Source organism: Ipomoea triloba, chromosome 10 (genome assembly GCF_003576645.1).
Source record: "Ipomoea triloba cultivar NCNSP0323 chromosome 10, ASM357664v1".
Taxonomy (NCBI): domain Eukaryota; kingdom Viridiplantae; phylum Streptophyta; class Magnoliopsida; order Solanales; family Convolvulaceae; genus Ipomoea; species Ipomoea triloba.
The window spans coordinates 11,538,475-11,556,488 of NC_044925.1; the positions used below are offsets into that span (position 1 = coordinate 11,538,475).

Here is an 18,014-nt window from a genome sequence, read left to right on the forward strand (position 1 = left end):
AAAAAAAAAAAAAAAAAAAAAAAAAGTATTAACACAAGTAAGCAGTCAAATTGTAAAGAAACTTGATTTGAGTTGTTCCTTCATTGAAACATGCTTCTAGTGTCTTAGGTAGGATTTGTGATAGCAATTATTGGACTTCTAGTGAGGCTTACATTAATGTCGTCGGCATTTTAGGTCTTAATGGCCTATCATAGATCAAGGAAGCACCCAAGTGACAACAAATCTCTATGAGACATTTTATCAAACATTTTAGCTACGCCTCATCTCGGACTACGTCCGAGAGGATCAAAGGCAGGCAAAACAAGTGAAAATGAGCCTACCTTCTATTTGCAATCTCTTGCCTATGATGAAGGATCCTAGAATATCTATAGAGTTGGACCTTAACTCACAAGACACAATACAAGCTTCCACTTCTAACAAGAAGATACACAATAATCACAATTCACAAATCCTAATTAGCAATTCAATTCACACTAGCATATTGCAATGAATTCACAATTGAATCTCTAAAAATGTCTAGTCACTCATGATAGCCAATTGAACACAAATTGAATTGAAAGAAAACATGAAATTGAAATGAGAAATTGACACTAGTACAGAATCAGTCATTTGCGTCCGAAGTTGGGAACAATCTGCGTCCGAAGTTGCCCAGATGCATATGCCACAGATGCAGATTGTTCAAACAATCTGCGTCTGAAGTGAAATCAGATGACAATCTGTGTCCAATCCTAGGTAGGATCGGACGCAGATTGTAATAATTTTTTTATATAATTTATCTCATGTACAATCCAGCATTATCATGTCAACATTTACAACATTCTAGTTGTTCTCAACACATATCAAACCCCACCAACACTTCAAAGATCTCAAAACATACACAACATTTCAAAGTTCTTAAAACATAGACAACGGTGTTTCTAGCTCTTTGTCCTCGTAAATTTGTTTATGATCGAAATGCCCTATAATATATGCTCATAAATAATTTATAAACAATAATAATAGGTAATATATATACATATGTGTGTGTGTGTGTACTTACATATTCAATGGGGACTTGATCTCTATGTCGCGGTCACATGCCATGGGGTCTAATACATAGATTGATTTTGAACGAACGAAAATGACAAGAAGCAACCAATGATGTCTACATTTAAAAATAAATATGTTAACACAATTCACAAATAATTCAATTAAGTTATATAAATAACAAAAAATATAAATGTAGTTTTCTTAATCTTGATGGTATGGAACTAAAATAAATCTTCATGGGGACTAACACTAACTCGAATCAATCTTGAATATTGGACTTGAATAATCCTGAAGATTGGGTCCTAAAGACTTCCTTTGACTGAGTTTTGATGTTATTTTCTTAATTAAAAGTTTTTTTTAACAAAGCAACCAGTGCAACACATTAATGCTAACATATCAAGTACTCTCTTTCCTCAACTAGACTTTCCCACTAAGTTTTTCTAGTGAAATTTTTAACCAGGCATAAGTATGATATAGTAATGTCTAAGGAGGAGTGTTGTGAATACATATATGTGGACATTAATAAAGGTATTAATTATACTATGATAATACCTCTTCATTCTTTGTAGTCTTGTAGTTAAATTGAAACTCTGTACTTGATGTATTTATTGGTACTGAAAGATGATTAATAAAGATTTGGTGATCCTCTTATACTTTACTACTTTATTATGTTTATTTTACTCTCTTGCATCGGAACAATACAAACTATTCACGCTAGGATACATTATTGTTTTACTACAATAATAAGTATTAAGAGACAAATAGAAAAGAAAAATAATATCATTTTGAAAAAAAAAAAAAAATACTTGCATGGTAGCATGATCTTCAAATTATCAACAACATTAACTAGAGAAAATTATGAGTCCGAAGTACCAAAAAACAAAAAACAAAAAACAAAAAGAATTGTCTTGCGTAGAAAATTATACAAAGAAAAAAGGGAAAGTACTCTTTTTGTTCTTATGGTAATTATAAAATTCATTCATAATTGTTGATTTTGCTTATTTTTTCATCTAAGCTATCATTTCGTCTATAATTTTTATTAGTAAAAAATTGAAAAATACAACGCCAATAATATCTTAAAAAGGAAAAATAACATAATCAACCATTAATAATGAATTTCTCTATAAATTAGGGACAAAAATTACAATTTTTCTAAAAAAAAACATTAATCCAATTAAGAAAATGTATTATTAGTTATACCCAGTGGGCACTGTCCGTGTGTCCCACCAACAAAATTAAAAACATCCTTCTGATAACGACATAGAATCTTTACATACCCAACCACCGCCACTCCCACAGGAAAAGCACTATTCTATTTACACTTTTACTCCCCAAGAAACCACCACCGACGGCCAAACGCCAAAAACCAATAGGGCTAAAATCGTCTTTGACTGAAGATGCAGATAGAATTTCACGGGGTTCCAAGACTGCCCTTCTGAAAAAGCAACCAAACACTCGCCGCCCGTGCCCTCATCCGTCATTTCCCGCCCCTCAGTCACACTGTCGCCAGCTCACACTCACTACTATACAATTATTATTGTTGTGCAGACTGGTGGGTTTTGATCGCGTGCATCGCATCAGCTATCGGAAAACAGGGACCCGTGACGGAATAGATCGTATGGGGCCCACAGGCCATCCAACGGACAAGGTTTCTTGGAATCGAGCCTTAGCCATGGCTTCCCTTTTCCGCTCCAATGGAGGAGGCTCACCGGCCCCGGATGAAGATCCCGGCAAAGACCTTCCAGATTATCCCCGCCGAGCCCGTGCTGGTTCCACCGGTGCTCCACTTGCTTCACATTCCCGGCGAACACCAGCAGAAACGGCGGGAGAGAGCCCAGATTGTAAATCCGGAACCGCTTCTGGACCCGCATCCAGTGCTCCAGCTTCTGGGTGTACCCGCCGGCTCTCCACCGGGTGAGATCGATGACCATAACGCCAGTATTGAAATAGCAGGGGTTCCGGTTATCGAAGATGGAGGAGAATAAAGGGTGGGACCAGAAATGGGGAGTGAAGTAGGGGGTGAAGTTGGCGTGGCTGTATTCCGGGGCTCCGAGGACGTGGGAATCGAGGTCGATTCCCCAGAGCTTCTCGACGTCGTCCACAACGATGAGGTCGGAATCGAAGTAGATAACGCGGGTAACAGTGGCGGGGAGGAGATCGGCGAGGTAGATGCGCGCGTAATTGAGAGGCTGGTCGAGCGCTCGGCGGATGGAGGAGGAGATGAGGTGGCGAACGAGGGCCGGGTTGAAGCGGTAGAGCCGAAAATTGAGGTACGGGAAGGTGGAGACGATGGTGGCGTTAAGGTCCCGGAAGTGTCGGTGGACGGCGAGGAAGTGGAAGAACATGTTTTCCGGGCATCCGGCGTGCTGGAGAACGGAGAGAACGGCGGCGATGGAGCCCCGGAGGTAAGGGGAGGAATAGTCAAGAGTCATGGCTATGTGGATTGTCGTTGAAGGGTCCGCCGCCGGGCAATCCTTTCCGTTTCGGAATGCTGGAGCTTCCCGGAATTTGGGCTGCTCCGTGGAAGCGGCGGCGGCGAGTAGGAAGAGGAGGACGGTTGTTAGGAGATGGTGGTGATGAGATGCCATTGTGATAATTGTTTGGTTCGTCGAGAAACCAAACAGAAACTATGAATGCTGGAGAGTGGAGACAAGGTGAAACAATTAAATGCACAGGAAATGACAGCTGAGACCCAGTCCCCAGATGATATCCATGATTCCATCAACCTTTTGTGTTTTTTTGTTTTTTAGATATTGTAACTAAAAGTTTTCAAAAAAAAAAAAAAAAAGATATTGTAACTAAAAGGTTTAAAAAAAAAATAGAGTTAATTCCAGCGATGGTCCTCCGACTATGTTGATTTTTTAAAATTAGTCCCCGACTTTTAATTTGGACAATTTAGGTCCCTTGACTTTCAAATTTTTTTCAATGTTGGTCCTTTCGTCAAATTTTGGTTAAATTGAGGTCAAATGAAGGGGTAAAATTGTCCGTTTACCTATATAATGTATTATTACTCGTATTTCTCCTGTCCTATACGCTATATATATGAATATAATCTCAGTCGAAGAGATTTCGACTGAGATTATATGGCTTTGATTGAGACTTCGACTGAGATTATATTCATATATACAGCGTATATGACAGGAGAAATGTTAGTAATAATACACTAAACATGTGAACGGACAATTTTACCCCTTCATTTGACCTTAACTTAACCAAAATATGACGAAAGGACCAACATTGGAAAGAATTTGAAAATCAAGGGACCTAAATTGTTCAAATTAAAAGTCGGGGACTAATTTTGGAAAAGCAACATAGTCGAAGGACTATTGTTGGAATTAACTCAAAAAAAATATACTCCGTAAGTTATATGGGTTGTTTAATTTCTTCTTCTTTTTTCAGTTTTCAATTTTTTTCATCTTTATTTATTTATTTTTTTTTTTACAAATTCACATTTTAAATAAAATATTTCAATAAATTAATACTAAATGTGTAAAAGTTAATAAAATTATATTAATAATAAATTGTAACGATTTCAATTATGCACAGGGAGAAAAATGGAGGGGATTGCAGTTGTATACATGAAGAGAGAAATTGAATAATATTTTAAACTAATTATACCTTTAATATGATATTCTCACATTTATATACTTACATTATCTAAGTAATATGATATTCTTAAAAATAAATTTTTAGGTCGTTTCATCACATAAAAAAATTCATTACACTAAAACTAAATGTACAAAATGTAACAAAAGTAAATAAAAACATATTAATCATTGATTAAAATCACCTCATATAGCATGTGTATATTTCTACTATAATAATAATAATAATAATAATAATAATAATGGGAAAAAAGGTAAACGCATAGAGAAATGGGAAGAGGAAACAAAAAGTTGATTTCCAATCCAAAAGACTCTTCATTCAGTGACTCGATAGATCATGTAAAAAGTGATAAATTATAGTAACTTAGTGACTTAATAGACATGCCAAATATAAAATTTGAACTTGTTATAACAAGTAGCCACAAATCAGGATAACACGAAGATTGCATATTTTAGTAGGTTTAGATATCATAAATTCTGGTAGGTCATATGTTCGAACAAGTTAGGATATGTATTATGTATATCTTGAAATTGAGTAAAAATCTTTTATGTTTAAATCCTCAGTATCACTCTCAAATAATAAATATTCATTTTTAATATACTGAAGATATAACATCAAAGTTCATTATTTGATAGTATACAAAATAATAAATTTTTCGTACTCAAATAATTTATTTTCAAAAAATTAACATTTAGTATATTTAAAATATACCTTTAATGATATATTAAAAAGGACCTTGTGGTCCAGTGGCATCAAACCCTTTCCTTTATACGGGAGGTGATGTATATACAACTATTGACTGAGGCAATATTGACTCTTGTGCTTCAATAGGTTGAGAAAGTAATGTATATACAACTATTGACTGATTAGATGACTCTAATGAGAACGATCCACAGTCATTCACATGTCCAGATCAACAAATCAGGTGTAATTTTAAAAAAACGCCGCGGTGACATTTTCGTAAATAATTCAAACTTTAGTGCAAGTAAATGTGTTATAAGTGCAAGTAGTTTGTGCACATTTGCAAGTAAATTCACTTACAAGTGTAAGTAATTTACCTTGTTAACATTCGTGCACCAAGGTGCAACAAGTTATACCGTTAGGTGCAACTAGTTATAACGTTAGGTGCACTTAGTATTGATGCTCAGTGTACATTTTACTTGCACCTGTGATATATTTTACATGCACTTGTGCACCTATTTTCACTTACGAATACAAGTAATTTACATTGTTAACATTCATGCACCTAGTTATAACCTTAGGTGCTACTACATTTGGGCACGTGGCGCGCTGCGATTCGTTCTCAATTCTTTCCTGGGCGTACCGTTCTCATTTGAACGCAATCCTAGGCGGCCTCACCACTATGTATACAGATATACACCACTCAGTGTTAGAAAATGCACCACACTAAATATGCACCGTTAGGTACACATCACCAAAAAACACACCACTAAGTATGGAAATACACACCACACAGTGTTTGGAAATGCACAATTAAGGGCAGAGGAGTTATGGTGCATTATTTTGGGTGTGGTGTTTTTTTGGTGTTTTTGTGTATTTTCATGTGGTGCGTTTTCTAACATTGAGTGGTGCACTTTATAACATTGAGTGGTGCACTTTATAACATTGAGTGGTGTGAACCGCACTGTTCACACGTTAAGTCGCGTCCACACTTGAGCAGATTTCTATATATATATATGATAGATTAAATCCTTTCCAAGTAGGGAAAAGCCTAGAAATTGGCTGTAAATAGCTCTCTTATTCCATGTTTAGAGGGAGCCTAGAAAGAGAGTGGAGGAGACCCAAAAGCCCCTTTCATGAAGGATTAAAGTCCTTTATATAGGGCTAATACTTGTACCCAATACAGAATACGCATACAAAATATGTAGGGTGGTATGTTCGGGGTATATTTCCTATCAAGTAGCACCCCAGTTCGTGCCCTGACGTCGAGCAAAAGAGGAAGGGTTCGGGCTGAAAAACTCACCTCAGGGTCATAATTTACTCTGGTTACCTCGCTAAAAACCTTAGGCTAAGAAAAAACCCAGCAGGAAAAAATTTCAACTAAGGAAAAAAGAACACAACCTTAAGCGCCAATGAGGAAGAGTTCGGGCTAAAAAAATTGACCGTATAGTTTGCGATCTACGCCGGTTGCCTCGATAAAAACCTTAGGCCAAGAAAAAATCCAATGGAAAAAAATCTCGGCTAAGGAAAAAAAAAAAAACACAACCTCCGGCAGTCTTTTGCACTATAAGGGTCATCCAAACTCTACCAATCTGAGGATCGGATTCGTTATACGATTGAGATGTCGAATTTTACCGATCTAATGACCAAATTATAGTTATGATTGGGAGGTCAAATTAATCATGATTTAGAAATTCGACTTTACCAATCGAGGTATTGGACTTACTTATAGTTCTGAGGTTCAAATCTTACCAACCAAGAGATCGGGTTTTCACCAACCGGGAGATTGGATTTTTAATGAGATCTAGTTATCGAGTCTTACAAATCAAAAGATTGGAGTTTATTCATGGTCTGGGGACCTCTATTGGTCTTATCGATCACAGGTGGGAACACTTTCCCTAATGCCCTTTACTTGGGCTAACTGGTCGTAGCTGGTTTGAGCTGGGTCAAACGTCGATCCGGATTACGCTCGGTTCGTTTTGCTTACCACGTTAATCACTATGTTGGGTTTTCGAAAATCAAAACCATTTAAACGGGCACTTTTTCCCTTTTTATGCTTGGCTCATGAACCAAGAATCCCAATTAGAGGGATGCTATGAGACCCGAAGGTCTAACCAGATCATGAAGGTCAATATGCTTAGGAAGTATGCTATCGTGTGCACTACGATCGGGAATCGCTTTAGTGGGCTTCGTAGGTCGGGGGAGTTGCCCTATAATCCTACTAGTAGCTCCCCCATTCCCTATGTCATGAGAATTGCCAGCATAAGGGAGTAGATATGATGGTATCCCGAATTCGTTTTCAAATTTGACTGGGGTCAGGAAGTGACTCGATCGAGTCCATGGTGTCAATGTATCGAACCATACATATAGTATCGATGGTCGATTTGCCTAACTTGTAGGACTTTGGGATTGAATGTTACCGATCTAACGATCGAATTCTTAACGTGACCAAGCAATCAATTTTCACCAATCAAGAGATTGGATTTACCTAGGGTGGGATGTCCGACCTGGGAGGGGGGGGGGGCTCAATTGCCTATATCGTAGGACTTGATGCCAATAACTGGTCCTGGGCTCATTGTGGAGCTCACCGTGATCTTATAAAATTTGAAAAAAAATTAATCATATTGTTTCTTTTTATCTGTTAGGATCGTGTGGTTTGTAAATTTTTTGTAATTTATTTTTTAGATATTTATTTCTTAAATTATGAGTTGATAAACTGGATGTGTTTGGGTTGTATGCACTGATGGGTTTATTGTGTGCATATTGTGTGAGAGTTGTGTGCCCGATTGGAAAATGCATTTGATTAGAAAATTCGGGTATATTGTTGATTGAAATAGGTTGTGTATTATGTGCTAAGGATGGGTATATTTGGTGTCAATGTTATATTTTTGTTGGGAATTAGTTCTATGTTAAATTTCTTGTTTTGTTGTTAGTATACAATAGTTTGATTGTTTTGTTTATTTTTTTAATAACATTTTATATTGGGAAGGTTTTTTTTTTTGGTTTCTAAATTTTTTAAATTTATTTTTTGGATATTTATTTCTTGAATTATGTGTTGATAAACTGGATTTGTTGGGTTGTGTTGATGGTTGGGTTTATTGTGTGCACATTGTGTGAGAGTTGTGTGCCCGATTAGAAAATGCATTTGATGCATGTTCAAATTATGCGTTGTTCTTTTTGTGTTCTGTTACTGGTTCTGCCTTCGTTATTTGAACTGTTTACTGGTGGCAACAAAAAAGGCTAGAGTTGCACCGTCGGTGGCGTGTTCGTCCCGATCCCCCATTGATGATGACGATTTTGTTGGAGGTCATGCTCCCTCCTTACAAAGGATGCAACAAGTTCCTCTATCGAATGCCTCGGATACTGTTTTGACCGCTGAGGAGCGGGAAAGGTTTCCTGGTCTTAGAGTTAGGGTGCTACTTTCCCTTTTGGTTAAGGCGTTGGAAGACCTTACAGTGCAACAGAGGAAGGACATTATGGATCTGGGTTTTAGTGTTGTTCTTGTGTTGAATATTAAGGACTTGCTAGTTTTGTTGGGTCAGTGATTGTTGACAAATTTTGATGTTGAGAGGATGTGTGCGTGTTCAGTTGGGCAATGGGGAGGTCTTACCGGTTATGGAGGAGAATGTTAGCTCCATTCTTAGGTTTAACCCTATGTTTGTTAATAAAAATCATTCCATAGTTACAATTGGTCTAAAATCTCTTAATATTTATGCGTCATTTCCATGAATTGTTGGGTGGATCTCAGTCGTTTATGTTATTAGATTCAAAGGGTAAGATTTGTCCTTATAGTCCTCTATTTTTGTGTGTGTGTGTGTGTCTATATATATATATATATATATATTATATATATATATATATATATATATATATATATATATATAAGATGTTTATCAAATCTAGATGAACGACTCAAATCAATGAAAACTTTAAAAAAAAACACGTGTCTTGAAAGGCAGAAGCTAAGTATAAAAATGGTGCAGCTTAACTGTTACAAAGACGCACATTAAGTGTTAAAATGACGCATTTTCAGTGTTAAAAATGGTTCACCTTAAGTGTTACAAAGACGCACCTTTAAGTGGTAAAACCACACACATTGAGTGTTAAAATGGCGCACCTTAAGTGTAAAAATGATGCACCTTACGCTTTGAAAATACGCACCTTAAGCTTTAGAATGGCGCACATTAAGTTTCGACAATAACGCACCTTAAGTTCTCAATTGTAGAATTGATGCACCTTTAGTGTTAAAATAGCGCACCTTAAGTGTTAAAATGACGCACCTTAAGCTTTGAAAATACGCATCTTAAGTGTTAAAATGACGCACCTTAAGCTTTGAAATTACCATAATGCTACCGCGTTTTTTAATCAGTGTTCAATCTGGATGGTTGATTTTGGCAAGATCAATGGTTATCATTTTCCTGCATGTTTCACCTGGACACCTCCTCCGCATTTGATCTCTATTATATATATATATATATATATATACACGGTGATATTCCTATGAAAAAGATAAAAATTCTAATGAATGGTCACATGTTGAAGTTTGGAAGGCTTTAAGAAAAAAGTCTAGTGGAACTTGGTTTATTCCAAATGGAGATGAAATCTTGGTACGAAGTTAATTATAGCCACATAAATGTTGTGACCTTTCTTAAATTAATTTACTCATTTATTAATATCTATCTTAATTGCAGAATAAACTTTAAGAAGAGGCCAGATAGAAGAGTAAACAAAAGATTCCGGCCAGTTGCACCTCTACCACTTGTTGAGCATTTTGATTTGGTATTAAAAAGAAATGCAAGCTATACACATGGTTTAGGTATTAAAGGGATAACTTCAAAGACCCAAGGGAAGATTCTTCTTCAAGTAGAAATAGAAGCTTCAAAGATATATAAAATGATTTAGATCGAAGTTACAAAATTTTGCCACTAATTTTTAGTATTTTAGTAACAAATATGCTGCCACATTTTTTTAAAGATATTAGTGACGAAGATGATGGCTACAAGAAATTGAATTGTTGTTACGACTTTATTTAACACTAATGATTATTTCAGAGCTAACTTCTTTTGTCACAAATTAATATAACATTTGTTACCATGATTGTTGCCACAACAAAGTAATTATCTGTTACCACTTTTTAGGTCATTGATAACCATTTTTGAGTCAACAACAATTCTCACAAATAAGTACAATTATAGTGACTGAATTGTTGTCACTATAAAATGATTAATTGCTACGATTTTAGTTATCACTAGATCATTTTATTTTATTTTTTTTGTAATAACATATTTGGTCACAAAATGTAAATTTATTTTGACCCCTAATGCTATCACTCAAATAATACTTTTAGTGTAAGTAAAATTGTAACAAAAGTCTTGAGTAACTGTGACAATTTTTCAAAAGTCGTCACTATTAAAATAGTGATGAAAGATATAGTGATAGCATGTGACGATTTTAAAAATTGGTCACTAATTTTATTAGTGGCCAAAATTGATAGTTTTTATGACAACATGTGTTGTCACTAAATATGAAATTTCTTGTAGTGCACCCTCTCATAAGTTTAATAAAACTAATTTAGTGCCCACATGGGTAGCTCAACTGGTCATAGGGGTGAAGTTTGAGAGGAAAGACCAGGGATCAAGTCTCACTAGCGGCACTGTTCTTGAAGTCATAAATACTTGCGACATTTAAAATTTGCGTGTGCATATTAAGCATGTGTATTAATTATTACCTCTTAATTTAGTAGTTAGAGGTTTAAATATTCAATTATATAAATGCTTTAATATTTTTATATATAATTATTCATTAAATAATAAGTGGGTTGGCGGGTTAGCCCATTTAGTCCGCCATCCCACTATTTAGCGTGCTGGGTTACGTATTATGTAACTTGACAGAAAATGAGTTGGCCCAACATGACCCGTGTTCTATCCAACTGTGACAGGTCAGCTCATATAGATCAAGTTGACCCATTTGACACCTCTAGTGATTACCCATCAGTATGGGAAAGAATAAATCATTTTGTAAACTCGAGTTCAAAATACACAATTTACATATTAAATGCTTACAATTCAAATTGTGAACATTCAATATGTAAATTGTGATTTACATACTAAATTTCACAATGAGCAAATTGTCATTTTGGTCCACTGACTATAGGGGTCCTATTAATTATAGTCCACGACTTTCAAAAGTGTTAATTGCATACCATGACTTTTCAATTTGTATCAATTTTGGACACTCCGGTGAAATTTCCGGCCAAATGTCGCCGGATTCTCTTAATCCCTCTTATCTGACTTAATTCAAGGGGCAAAAAATGTACTTTCCACTATCCAAAATAACCCAACCCAACCCAAGGTTGGGTTGGGTTATTTTGGATAGTGGAAAGTACATTTTTTGCCCCTTGAATTAAGTCAGATAAGAGGGATTAAGAGAATCCGGCGACATTTGGCCGGAAATTTCACCGGAGTGTCCAAAATTGATACAAATTGAAAAGTCATGGTATGCAATTAACACTTTTGAAAGTCGTGGACTATAATTAATAGGACCCCTATAGTCAGTGGACCAAAATGGCAATTTGCTCTTTCACAATTCAAATTGTGAACATTCAGTATTTAAATTATGTATTTTGAACACGAGTCCACCCTTATAAGGTGGACTGAGGTCCATGGTATAACTATGGATGTGAATGATTTCTTTTAATCGAATGCCTGCATAGTTCTTTTAATTATTATTATTTTTTTTTTTGTTGAATATAGAATAAACCAAGTTTATGTATTTATATTAGTTTTCCACGCGCATTGCGCAAATGCGATAATGCATAATGTTTATTTTTAAATGAATATTTTAAAATATATCAATGCAAGATTATATAAGAGATGTTCATGCATATGTTCATTTTCTGAATTTAAAAGATTGATTCTAGCAATATTGTAGTCTCAACATCTTTTCAATGAATTTTTAATAATGAGTTTTAAATGAATTTATTGGGTTATTTAAATTTCTTCTTTGTCAACAAATCCTCCCTAAGTAGTTAATATCATTGGTTTCAAACTGTTTTTTCAAAAAAAAAATCCATGTTATTAACATAATACTCGGTAAATAAATATATAACATTATTTTGTAGTATAATTTTGATATTTAATTACAAGATAGTGTAAAAAGAAAACAATAAACAATGTAGTGAATATAATTAATTAATAAATTTAAAGGTAATGAATCTTTGCATTGTAGAAAATAGAGACAATATAACTAATGAAATTATATATATATATTTTTAAATTTTTTGATAATGAATATTTTTTTTTAATAAATGCATTGTAGACATCGAATTATAAAATAAAGAAATGCATATGTATTATTTTTTTTGTTGTAACTACTAATTTATTTAATTTAATAAGACTAATAAAGTGAGATACTTACTTTTGAATAATATACTCTAACATATTCATAACCTAAAATTTTTTTTTATAGAAATTAATGGATAATTTAAAAGTTAACGTAATATTAATGAGGATAAATTTAAAAATCTCAAGAAAAATATAAATCTAAACAATCTGAACTATCCATTTGATTTAATAATTTGATCGTCATTTTTTTTACCCATTATTATAGGCCTAAATTTCTTTAACTCTTATTAGTATACTAGTTTTTCACGCACATTGCGCGAATGAGATAATGCCCAATATTTATTATTAAATAAGTATTTCAAAATATATCAATGCAAGATTATATAGGAGATATTCATGCATATGTAATTAAATGTTGAATTTGTTTATTTAAATCGGTAATTCAAAGTTTATGAATGCAAGACAATATATGAAAGATTGATTATAATTGTCACTAGAATAAATATTTAGAATTTTGTAAAAACGCTAATATAAATACTTAGTCTAAAAATGATAGTATAAATAAATACTACTTTTTCATTTGAATTTCTCTAAACTTTTTTAATTCTCTTTCGGGTAGCATTGCTATTGCCTTTATCTTTAGTACTTGTTTTTTTTAAAAAAAAATTATTTATTGGTAATTGATAATGTGTCATGTGCAATTGAGTTATTGTAGTAGTGTAGAGGGCAACATGTTTCATGTGTTGTGAGATGTGTGTCATACATTCTCATGTGAAAGTATTGAACAAAATATTAATATTTATTATATTTGTAGAAGGTTAATGAGTAATACATTTTTTTCTAGTTTCATAACTTTTTTACTTGATAGTAACAACAATAGCTTTGCAGGTATTCCAAATACTGATGCTGCAATATATCTAGTTTCATCAACAGTTTCTACATTTGTTTTGCACATGTTTATTTTGAAATTCATATTTTTAGAATTAGTATGAATGAGTATAGTGCATGATTTTTTGAATAATATACTATAACATATTTGTAGTATATGTTCACCAATTATGCCAATTTTGAGTGGGATGAGGTTCAACCTAAGACCTTACTTATAGAAATTAATGGGTATATAAGTTAAAAGTTAATGGAATATTAACGGAAAAGATAATATTTAATGGAAAACTTAACAGATAATCATATAATTAAGGCTAAATTAGAAAATCTCAAGTAAAAATATAAATCTAAACAATCTGAACCATCCATTTGATTTAATAATTTGACCGTCATTTTTTCTACCCATTATAGGCCTAACTTTCTTTGGCTCTTATTAGTCTGTGTATATATATATATATATATATATATATAGTAGATTATTAGTATAGTAGATATTTGAATTATTATTATTGATATAAATAATAATTAATAAATTATTTTCCTAAAAAATAATTAATAAATTATTATTTTTTATAAAATTACGTAGAATTTCAAATGAATTTTTTCATTTATCACACAGAATTTGTTTCCATTATTCTCACCATTAGAATGGTTTAATTATTCTCATAATTTGGTAAATAAAATTTTGCAACCAATTAAGTTTTTTTAATATTTTTATAAATTAATTAATAATATTAGTTTGGACGGGAAAATTGAGTAGGAGGATTTTACTTTTATTAATAGTATAGATATAAATATAAATTATACAATATAACTTAAAATATAGCCCAACTAAACACGATAATTTTACATTTTTATAATCTTACATTACCTCGAGGACTTAACATACCTTAAATTATGTGAGAAGTCCACGTTAAAAGTTGGTTACATTAGTGTTTATAAATTATAACTAGTTTTTCACGCGCATTGCGCGAATGAGTTAATGCCAATTCTATATACTAATTATTTTTGTTGTTAAGATCGATGTTGATTTTTGTAGTTATTGAATTATAAATTAAATAAATGAATATTTTTTTTTTTTGCTGTAATTACTAATTACTCATTTATTTTTATTTTTTTAAAAAACTACTAATTTATTATTTAATTTAACAAGAATAATAGAGTGTAGTACTTACTTTTGAATAATATACTGTAACTATTCGTAGTATATGTTTAATAATTATGCCAACTTTGATTGGGATGAGGTTCGAACCTAAGACTTTACTTATAGAAATTAATGGGTAAGTTAAAAGTTAACGGAAAAGAGAATATTTAACGAAAAATTTAACGATAATCATATAATTAAGGATAAATTAGGAAATCTCAAGTGAAAAAATATAAATCTAAACAATCTGAGCCCTCCATTTGATTAAATAATTTGACCACTATTTTTTCTACCCATTTTAGGCCTAACTCTCTTTGGCTCTTATTAGTATACTAGTTTTATACGCGCATTGCGCGAATGGGTTAATGCCTAATGTTTATATTTAAATAAATATTTGAAAGTATATCAATGCAAGATTATATAGGAGAAGTGTATACATAGGTAATTGAATGTCGAATTTTTTTATTTAAATATCTAACTCAAAGTATATGAATCCAAGATAATATAGAAAATTCATTATAATTATTATTAAAATAAATGTTTGCAACCTTGTAAAATCGATAGCCTAAATATTTGGTAGAAAAATGATAGTCTAAATAAATACTACTTTTAGTTTGAATTTTTCTAAGTGTTCTTAATTCTCTTTTGAGTAACATTGTCATTGTCTTCATCTTTACTATTTGTTCTCTTCCTTTTTGTTGGTAGTGTGTTATTTGCAATTCGGTTATTGTTGGTAGCATAGATGACAACGTCATACAATTAGATTATGATATAGGAGCTATGGACTTTCTTTTAGGTGTTCTGCTTGGGGTTCATTTGGTTCCACCATTATTGTTGAATGAGTTATTGTGGATAAAGAAATTCCTAGTTTAAGAAAAAAGATTAAATAAATTAATAAAAATTTGAAAATTTAAAATATTATATATTCTAAAGATATTAAAATGTAGTTTCTCGCTTCAATTTGCTGGGTAATGGGTTATTTGAGTACTTTCATTGTCAACAAATCCCCCAAGTAGTTAATATGATTGGTTTCAAACTATTCTTTTTTATTTTTTTCATGGTATTAAAGAAATACATATGTATCATTTTTTGGTGTAACTACTATTTTATTTAATTCAATAAGAGTAAAATAGAGTGATTCCGCTTCAATTTGTTGGGTTATTATTTGAGTACTCTCTTTGTCAACCAATCCCCAAATAGTTAATATAATTAGCTTCAAATTATTTTAAAAAAAAATTTCATAGTGTTAAGAAAATACTTGGTAACTAAATATATAACATTATTTTGTACTATAACTTTGATATTTAATTACAATATATTGTAAAAATAAGATAATGGACAATGTAATGAATATCAATTGATAAATTTGAATGTAAAGAATCTTTGCATGAGAGAAAATAAAGACAATATAACTAATGAAATTATTTCTCTTATTTAATTTAATTTTTTGATAATGAATAATTTTTTCAAATAAAGGTATTGTAGACACATAATTCTAAATTAAAGAAATACATATGTATCATTTTTTGTTGTAACTACTAATTTATTTAATAATTTAATAAGAGTAAAATAAAGTGAAAAACTTAATTATGTCAAATTTGATTGGGATGGGGTTCGAACCTAAGACCTTTCTTATAGAAATTAATGGGTAAGTTAAATAATTCATCTGAACCATCCATTTGATTAAATAATTTGACGGCCATTTTTTCTACCCATTTTAGGCCTAACTCTCTTTGGCTCTTATTAGTATAGTATATATATCCTCTAATATAAAAAAGCCACAAAAATAGCATTTAATGCCATTCCCGCCCAGTGGAAAACGATGCCGTATTGCATAGCTAAATGGAATGTTTGTTATTGTTAGTCACTGTCTTTTTCCGCATGTAGAATATCAATTTTGTTGTTTTTAAATCGGTAGAGCAACCGACCAGAACAATAATTATGGCTGTACAGGACTTATACAATGTGTGTAATTATATTTCATGCGTGAATATATGGCCGGAATATGTTTAGGAAATCGAAAAGGTTTCAACGTTTAGTTATTCGATACATATGTTCCGGGAATGAAAAAGGAAGTAATGCAACTTCAAAAGTCTTATGATATCAGACTTATATTACAACCATATATATACACCTCTAGGCATCTTCCAGATTACATTGCCATCAGATACTCTCAACCCTTTGAAATTACTCCTTATTCTCACGTACTGTAATTCGAAAATGGGAATGTATTGCGTGGCGAATGAGTTGTCTACGTTCAAGAACAAGAGTGCAATGAAGTTACGGGTGATTCGTACCTATTTGGTACCATTAAGGAGAGGTTCATTGGAAATAAAAAGTCAGGAAATCGTGTTTCACGACTCGGAGGTTTGTTTTCTTCTCTATACTCATCTGCATTTTCATGAAGTATGTTCATTAGCATTAGCGTAGACTTAGATAAAACTATGTAAATATGTTATTGTACATGCTAACCTATTGATATATGAACAGGGCACCGTAATTCATGCACATGTACCAAAAACTCTGGTAGAAAACTTCCGTAATAGGTTTGTAGAAAGCAAAGTGTATGCTGTGAAAAATTTCTTTGTTGTTTCGAATACTCAAACATACAAGACCAGTCTGCATGAATATATGCTGCAGTTTAATCATGAAACTATTATGAAAGAAATTAGGTCGGACAAATTTCCATGGCACATGTACAGACTAAAGCCATTCAATAGTTTGAAAGGTAACCCAACTTTAGATAAGAAATATCTTATAGGTAAGTTTCTACGCTTTCCTCAGTATCTTTGTCATCTTTTTTCTCATTATGTTTTTAGCAATAAACTCAGAATCTTACCTATAGCTATGTATATAAAATAGATATAATTGGTCGTATTGTTCAAATACATGGACCACAAGAAAAGATTATTGGTGGTCATAATACAAGGCTGATAGACTTTGTGTTGGAGGATGCATTGTAAGTCCAATTTCTATTATTTTTAATTATTATGAATTATTATGAACTATCATTTTCAAATTTAAATGAAAATTTTAATGTAATGCAGGGGAAATAAGCTAAGTTGTACCTTTTGGGATGATCATGTGTCCAAAATTGAGCCATTCTATCAGCGTGAGATGAATGAACCTGTTGTAGTGTTGATCTAATTCTGCAGAGTAAAGCTGGGCTTAAGAGGTTAGTACCCTTTACATTTACATTTTTTTAGAATTACATACTGTAATTAGTTTAGAAATACATATTGTAATTATATTATTGTGTGTCGGATGGTGATGTGAAAATTTGTTCATCCTATGATGTGACCCAATCGCTGTTCAACCTTGACCAA

At 32.5% G+C, this 18,014-nt stretch overlaps 1 protein-coding gene and 1 pseudogene across 1 annotated transcript; one reads left to right on the forward strand and one right to left on the reverse strand.

Annotated features, from left to right (window-relative positions):
* Positions 1–18,014, forward strand: part of LOC116033144 — a 213,849-nt pseudogene that overhangs the window by 109,278 nt on the left and 86,557 nt on the right.
* On the reverse strand, positions 2,125–3,707 carry LOC116032469 (probable galacturonosyltransferase-like 3). Its single transcript, XM_031275047.1, has one exon. It carries the CDS (start codon positions 3,615–3,617, stop codon positions 2,607–2,609), a length of 1,011 nt encoding a protein of 336 aa, XP_031130907.1. The 5' UTR covers positions 3,618–3,707; the 3' UTR covers positions 2,125–2,606.

Excerpts from the sequence above, each read along its gene's own strand:
- LOC116032469 (XM_031275047.1), bottom strand. The coding sequence starts at position 3,617 with ATGGCATCTCATCACCACCATCTCCTAACAACCGTCCTCCTCTTCCTA.